Source organism: Gobio gobio, assembly GCF_949357685.1.
Source record: "Gobio gobio genome assembly, chromosome: 2".
NCBI lineage: Eukaryota > Metazoa > Chordata > Actinopteri > Cypriniformes > Gobionidae > Gobio > Gobio gobio.
Window position 1 is genome coordinate 48,930,550 of NC_137098.1, and position 8,575 is coordinate 48,939,124.

The 8,575-nt window shown below is 38.7% G+C and overlaps 1 protein-coding gene across 1 annotated transcript; it reads right to left on the reverse strand.

Moving 5' to 3' along the window:
- Positions 1-4,004: 4,004 nt before the first annotated feature.
- Positions 4,005-5,999, reverse strand: LOC307118245 (intelectin-like; the record flags this gene model as incomplete). Its single annotated transcript, XM_079803796.1, has 7 exons — positions 4,005-4,157; positions 4,403-4,506; positions 4,725-4,845; positions 4,946-5,104; positions 5,211-5,458; positions 5,547-5,651; positions 5,906-5,999. 7 exons carry the CDS (start codon positions 5,997-5,999, stop codon positions 4,005-4,007), a joined length of 984 nt encoding a protein of 327 aa, XP_079659922.1.
- Between the last annotated feature and the right edge of the window lie 2,576 nt (positions 6,000-8,575).

Consider the following 8,575-nt stretch of genomic DNA (forward strand, 5'->3'; position numbering starts at 1 on the left):
GATATAGAAATAATATTTTTCTTTTTGCCATGTGTGCAGTGCAAAAAATGCGTTTACTTAGTATTTTTTGTATTGTTTCTAGTCTAAATATATATTTTAAAAAATCTTAAATCAAGATGCATTTACTAGATAAGTTAAATGACATAAGATATTTTTTCTTGTTTTCTGGAAAATAAAATGAAATTGAAATGAGTTTTTGCTTAAAACAAATATCTGACAATTGGGTAGGAAAAATAATCTTGTTTCTGTTTGCATTCTTGTTTATTGTTTCTGTCCCAAACAGAAATCAAGAAAAAATCTTGTATGAAATTTTCCTTAGTAAAAGCATCTTGATTTAAGAATGTTTAGATATTTGGACTGGAAAAAAGACAGAGATACCAAGTAAGAAAAGCATTTTTTGCAGTGTGGTTTTACTTGTGGTGATCTAAATAGAGCACTCGTTCATTGAAATAAGAATAGAGTTCTAACTCAGTAATAATATTTAAATTTCACCCATTAAAACTTTTTGGTTGATGAAAGTTTTACAGATATTGTTAAATATCTATAAATTTACATATGTGTCCTATCACAAGTTACTCTACTGTCAGCTCAAGCTTTTGTCAAATCTGTCATGTTTCCAAGAAACAAAACGTGTATATAATATATATAATATAGTGAGGAAAATAAGTATTTGAACACACTGCTATTTTGCAAGTTCTCCCACTTGGAAATCATGGAGGGGTCTGAAATTGTCATCGTAGGTGCTTGTCCACTGTGAGAGACATAATCAAAAAAAAAAAATCACAATGTATGATTTTTTAACTATTTATTTGTAATATACAGCTGCAAATAAGTATTTGAACACCTGAGAAAATCAATGTTAATATTTGGTACAGTAGCCTTTGTTTGCAATTACAGAGGTCAAACGTTTCCTGTAGTTTTTCACCAGGTTTGCACACACTGCAGGAGGGATTTTGGCCCACTCCTCCACACAGATCTTCTCTAGATCAGTCAGGTTTCTGGCCTGTCGCTGAGAAACACGGAGTTTGAATCCAACGCATTCATGTAGTTCGCCGTAATTTGTATAGACGGAGATTACAAACGAACAGCAGCTGTTAGCTCCATTAGCTGCTATTTCAAAAATGGTGGATCTAAAGTTTGTGTTCGTCTTGTTGACCCCGCCCCCAGTGCCTGACGTAATCGGTTCTTACTTCTAGCCCTGTTCTAGCCCAGCAATGTTTTGGTGCTAGTTAAGAACCACTTTTCCTGGCTCGGAGCTGGGGCTTTGTGTGTGGAAACACAAAGAACCGATTTGAAACTAGGCTCTGGCTCCGATCTAGCTCTGGCTCTGCTTTGGTGGAAAAGGGGTATTACAGAGCCACTCCTTGGTTGTCCTGGCTGTGTGCTTCGGGTCATTGTCATGTTGGAAGACCCAGCCTCGACCCATCTTCAATGCTCTAAATGAGGGAAGGAGGTTGTTCCCCAAAATCTCGCAATACATGGCCCCGCTCATTCTCTCCTTAATACAGTGCAGTCGCCCTGTCCCATGTGCAGAAAAAAACCCCCAAAGCATGCTGCTACCACCCCCATGCTTCACAGTAGGGATGGTGTTCTTGGGATGGTACTCATCATTCTTCTTCCTCCAAACACGTTTAGTGGAATTATGACCAAAAAGTTATATTTTGGTCTCATCTGACCACATGACTTTCTCCCATGACTCCTCTGGATCATCCAAATGGTCATTGGCAAACTTAAGACGGGCCTGGACATGTGCTGGTTTAAGCAGGGGAACCTTCCGTGCCATGCATGATTTCAAACCATGACGTCTTACCCCCAATTTCCACCGGCTGCGTTACGGCTCCGTCACGGCGGCGGAGTCAATAGGTTTCCATTAAAGTCAATGAGTGTATTTCCACTGAATGCGTTACAGCTGCGTTCCGACTCCGGCGATCCGCAGCCCTCCGCATCAAATACGCAGAGCTTCTATTTTTGCCGGATGCCGGAGCGCTCCGCAGCACTACAGGGCAGAGTACGCAGGACAGGAAGTCGAGTGACAAAACAGAACAGCCAGAAACAAAATAAAAGATCCGTTTAATTTTCAAAATAAAATACACCGCGCTCATATTTCCCTACACTACACCTTGAAAACGTCATAATGGGCGGAGACAGGCTTGTTTTAACCCCGTTGACACGATGGATGAAGAAATGCTGATTATTGAGGTACAGAATCAACCCATCATCTATGACCCCTCACATCCTTTTTATAAGGACAACATTAAAAAGGATGGAAAACTGTTCCTGGTTTGGTAGTTCTGTTTATAGAAACTACATATCGCGCGATCACACCAGAATTCGCGAGATTACATGGGGCCTCGTGACGTCAGCTGTCAGTCATGACCGCAGCCGTTCCGCAACAAATCCGGACCTGGTGGGTATTGACGGACGACGGAACACGGAGCTGTCACGCAGCGGAGCCGTTCCGCAGCCGTAACGCAGCCGGTGGAAATTGGGGGTTAGTGTATTACCAACAGTAACCTTGGAAACTGTGGTCCCAGCTCTTTTCAGGTCATTGACCAGCTCCTCCAGTGTAGTTCTGGGCTGATTTCTCACCTTTCTTAGGATCATTGAGACCCCACGAGGTGAGATCTTGCATGGAGCCCCAGTCCGAGGGAGATTGACAGTCACGTTTAGCTTCTTCCATTTTCTAATGATTACTCCAACAGTGGAACTTTTTTCACTAAGCTGCTTGGCAATTTCCCCGTAGCCCTTTCCAGCCTTGTGGAGGTGTACAATTTTGTCTCTAGTGTTTTTGGACAGCTTTGGTCTTGGCCATGTTAGTAGTTGGATTCTTACTGATTGTATGGGGTGGACAGGTGTCTTTATGCAGCTAACAAGTGGAGGTGGCCATTTTAAAGGCAGACTAACAGGTCTTTGAGGGTCAGAATTCTAGCTGAAAGACAGGTGTTCAAATACTTATTTTCCTCACTGTATTATAGTCAGGGATCAGTATTCTCCGGTGCTTTTTATATATATAATTATATGTTTAAAATAATACAAATAAATATCTAAAGTTTATATATTAACTTTATTTAAATATTGTGGTAGAAATTCCTCTCCTAATCAACACCCAAGCGTCTCCCAATCGACACTTAAAAATGTATCCTCTAGCACGTCTCCTATGAACACTATCACTTGGGAATAAGATCTCTAGTGTTCCACTAACCTGCTGCGTAGCAGTAACCAGACAGACTCCAGACAATGTCTTGAATATGCTTTAATCAGATCATTTTCAGAGAGAATCCCCACAGCAAAAAAAACACAACAGTTTATATGGGATAGTCTAGAGTTAGAATTTCCCAATCAGCTGATAGCGGAGCTTGACTACGTGGCCTGCCAGTGCCAGAACTAACGCTGGCGCTTGATTTATGATTAATTAAAAATTCCTCCAATATAAATGTATTCATAAAAATGTGTCAAAGTATCTTGTAGACTAGAAGTTAAACTGAAGTAAATGTTGACTTTGATGTCTGAACAGTATTGACAACTGGTTTTATTTGAACATTATGCATTTGTATCCACCTTTGAACAGTTGTAAAAAGAAAACCATGAACATTCATAGTTGTTTGTGTTCGACGTGAACTATACTGTAAAAAAAATTCAGGTCTCCAATTGAAAATGTTCTAGTGACTGGTCACATCTAATTTTTTTAGTTGGCCAAATTGAATTAAATTGCATCAATTCACAGAAATTAAATTTTTTCCAACTGAAAAATTTAGATGTGATCAGTCACTAGAACATTTTCAATTTGAGATCTGAATTTTTTTTTTTTACAGTGTAGCAAAAGATCAATAAATCTGGTTTGGTTGTTTTTTCAGTTACAAATGCATTTGCATTCAAAGATTACAGATCAACATAGAGGATATATATCGTAAAGAAATACATAAGCAAATAATTGTGTATGTAACAGTCAGGTGTTAATCAATGTGGAATATCAGGAAGCTGGCGATTTTAGACTGATTGGAGTGTCAGCGATAAAAGAGAAGCACGGCTGCTTCGGTTATCTCTTTGGAAGCACTCCATCCTACATTAGTACCATAGCCATCCAAGTCGAAACCCGCAAAGTCCCCACACTGTATAGGGGCCGCTTCAGGAAAGTGTCCACCTCCACCAATACAGAACTGCAACACATATGAGTAGATTACTAACAACTAAACATATGCTCTTCTTCAAATGACATTGGTACACTTGATTTATTTCCATTGTAATGTACTACTATCAATTATGTATTATTGTTTTATTATCAACACATTTACTATTTATACACACTGTAATATGAATTATTGTCTGTGGTGATAAACAGCATGTCACAAATGCTGTCCATAGACAGTAATTTAATTTAATCCAGAATATTATTTTAACTCACATGTTCAGTGTTACAGTTGGTTGGTTTGACACCAGAACAAAGAGCCGAGGCTGCCCTTTCAGCATTGAAGACTCTGAATGTGATGAATCCAGGCATAAAATTTGCTGTGGAAAATGCACAGAACATATCATTGATGATAATCTGTCATGCACACATGGTTTTCATTCATCCAAGTGAGTGGATCTCAACGATGATGATGCCTTGTCAATTGTACACCATCACGTAATAACACACATATTTTCTGACTGTTAATTGATGTAGCCACTTTCATTAAAATATTTGAAAAATATTGGCTGGTTAAATAAAGAAAAAAAAGCCTTACTTCTTGAATTGGGGCCATACAGATTTTTGTTGTATTCCGCATTTCCAGTATCATACACTATTGGAATAGCAGGCCCATTATCAGTGAGGCATGCCCCTATTCCAAACCTCACAGGCAATTTCTGGGAAAATTGAAAGGGAAAAAATCTGAGATTTTTGAAATTTTTATTTAAAAAAAATTTATTTATATTTTAAAACCAAAATTTTTGAAGTTCATCTGACCTTAAATAAATTGTAAAGGTTTCCTTCATAGAGAGATAAGAAGTGATTCTCAGTGTGGTATCGCAGGATGGAGGTAGAGGACCAGAAGTCCAACTCCATATTATTAGGAACATGCCACACAGACACATCTTTTGCCGCAATGTCAAAGTATCCAGGATTCTGTGACAGAAAGGAAACAGACTGTCACTTCAGATTCTAGATAAACATCCTTTCTGTTGCTTCTATTGAACTATGGCTGGAAAACTGTAAATGTAATAAAAAATACCTTATAGTCATCACTTGTAGAGGCATCAGCAGTTCCAAATGTGACTCGGTTTGCCCATGCCCCGTCACCATCAGGCCATTTTGGGCTACTGCCCTGCTGACTAGACCAGCGATCACCTAAAGTACATTTTCCATAAATGTTGTTTTCATGAACACTGGCAACCAGCGTCCAGCCTCCACCAGCAGTGGTCATATCACAGAATGTCTGGTAAAGGACCCCTCTTGATGTGTTCAGATAGTATAGGCCATCTGTTTGGACAGAAGCACTCCTGAGTCCCTTAAATGCAGTTGTTGCTTAAGATAAAATATTTATATATTTTTTTTTAAATGAGCCTACCATCATAAACCTGATACTTTTCACGAAGTTCTTTGCAGCTTCGAGCAGTATATTTAATTCTGTCCTGAGGTACTGCATTTATATGTGGTGCTTCTTGTTGATCCACTGCAATGTGAGACAAAGGTTTAGTAGATTGTCATAACATTTTAAGATAAATTAATTTCAAATTAAAAAAACGTATTACTTACGAATGATTACACTTGCAGTCTCACAGAGCCATACATTCAGTGCGAAACTGAAAAGGATCCCTAGAAACTTTTTTTCAAACATGGTCTGCAAACAAAAGGAGAAAAGTTCTTCACAATTACAATTAAACATTATATTTTAAGATTACATTTGTATGGTACACAAATTCTTACATTTGTTTCTTGTCTTGTGTTTCTCTCCTCTGAGTTGGCGAGCACTGTCGAAGCTTTTGGCTTCTAGGCAGGTCAGAGAATAAAGCTCAGTCATACCTTCCCAGTACTTATACTCAGGAGCGGAACGCGAAGATGCTGCTCCACCAAATATAACACGTCATAAAAGCAAAAAAAATATTGTTAGTAATTTGAGAATAGTATTGTGACACTGATATGTCAACTCCAAATTTGCTTTGTAAAATGAAAACGCGGAACTAATTCATTTGTGCATGGCTATACTAACAAGAAAAACGATTAAATAAACGGATAAATCTACATGCGTGCAAGATGGCGGATGTCTAAACTTTATCTAAACCCGTGTCATTGATGCCTAAGCTCATCATATAATGTAAATGGATTTTAAGCTTTTGACAAATGTTTTTTAGACGTGGCACTGCAGTAAATTAATGTTTGACATAGACTCGCATTTCATGTTATTCTAGCCCAAACAAACTTATACATGAGCAAACCCTTTACACACGGCATATTCAGAAAAACATTTCATAGCACAAGACAAATTTTATGATCATTTTAAAATGTTAAACGTAATGTTATACATAGCCTACATTAAATTCATTAAATTCAGGAACACTGAATAAACATGTGCATCAAAAGACTGGGTGATTTATGAAATAGGCATGTTGTGTAATATTTGGGAGAGCAGCATGCATTTTGACGAGGAAATGACAACTCTGGCCATTGTGTTGGGTCAGTTTTCCAGTCAGAGATAATGTACAGACAATCCGATCCAATACGGCTCAGTTTTTCTATAGCCTATATCTTGCACTGTCAAGCGGTAGAAGTGATTCTAGGTAGGCTACTGGGTTCACGAGTTCACACTTACATATCATTTATGGAGAGTAAGTTTAAATGCGTATTTGGCGTGCTTTCCTGGGGGAGGGCTTCGAGCTTGGAATTTGGCCCGAACCCAGAGTACCCCCCCAAAGGCTAAAGAGCATAGGACAGCCGTCTGGCTAAATACCCCCCAAAGGATTGCTTTCTTGTTGCGTGGAAACTTTCCACTCTTTCATGCTGCGTGGAACCTTTCCACTCTTTCACACTGCATGGAAACTTTCCACTCTTTCTTGTTGCGTGGAAACTTTCCACTTCTCGCTGGAACCTGAGAACATAAAAGAGAAAGTATGAGTGCTTGACTGAGAGATTTCTCACTGGACGACCCGGAAGGTTTTAATCGATGAGGGTTTGGTGGGCTTTTTTGATGTGGAACCGGTTGGTCCTGATATAGATTTAAAAAGCATCTGAGGACCATCTCCCAAGAGCTTGGATCTGCTGTTGGGATAGGCCTTTTTGAGCTGCTGAGATTGCCGCCTCAAATATGAGATTGTTTCCCCATCTAGTACTGATAAGTCTGAGATGGTGGGGTGGATTTTTTGGGTCGAATTTGGAAGTGATAGCGAGTTCCGAGCATCTAAGAAAAGCAAAAAAGGCTATTTACCGCAATTTTACAGTTACTTAACGCAAAAAAGCCCAGTAAAATACCATTTATATTATTTACGGTTGGCTACTGTAATATGCACTGCATTATGGGTATTTTAATGAAATTTACAGTAACTTACTGTATATGGGAATTTGCAGTATTTACTGTTTACGTAAAAGCAGTGCTACTGTAAACAAAGAATACACACACACACACACACACACTGGATGTTTGAAAGTTAAATAAAAAACGTGGATGGAAGGATGTAAAATGAGATCTTTGTGGGAGACAAAGAAGTAATTTTTATATTTAGTATTTCCTCCTAGACCCTTTTTACATTTTCGGGTTTCTCAGAGCGGAAGTCGTCATATTTGGGTTAACTTTTATAGCGGTGAATGAGAGAATGCATTAAATATATTTTTTTGTGTGCCCATTTGCTCAAATAGCAAAAGAAAAACTCCACAATAGAGATTTCACAACTTTCAAAAAGAGGGAAAAAAATGAGTAAATAGAGTAAAGTATTAGTGTTGGGAAGATGTAATGTTCTCTCCCTGCCATTGGGGGGAGCTGACTGTTGTGTTTCTTCGGGGAGTTGCCCCTTCCTTACCCCCAGTCTTATTTCCTTTATGAAAAGGTAAGGAAGGCTATCACTGTTGTTCCATAATAACTAAATTGTTTTGCATTGCTGATATTATTGCACGTTTACTATGTTCCATGTGGCTGAGTATTTTGAATACATCTAGCATTTATTTTTTTGTCTGTCACATGTTGTAGTTTATCTTTTCTGAGCAAGGAGTTTACTATTGAGTTAGCTGTGGTTTTCCATTATGGATTATTTTGTGTTGTAATTTTGAAGCTGATTTGAAATGACACAGTCTTATTTCCTTTATGAAAAGTGGCTGAACTGAAAAGGAAGCCTAATAAAAGAAAGCTGCTCAGCATTGACTCTACCAGCGACTTTGGTGTCCTTCCTATCCTATTCACCCCCCCCCCCCCCCCCCCAACACACACACAACGCAGAGCCAGTCGGGGAAGCACATCAACGAAGAGGGTTACATCTTTGGTGCCGCGACCCGGATTGTTGGTTTCTATGTCAACGGAAGTAAGCTTTTTGACAAATAAACAGTGTAAATAGAGTGGAAAAAAAAGAAGCAGGGGGAAAAAAAAAGCAAAAGAGAAAGAAAGAGAAGCAA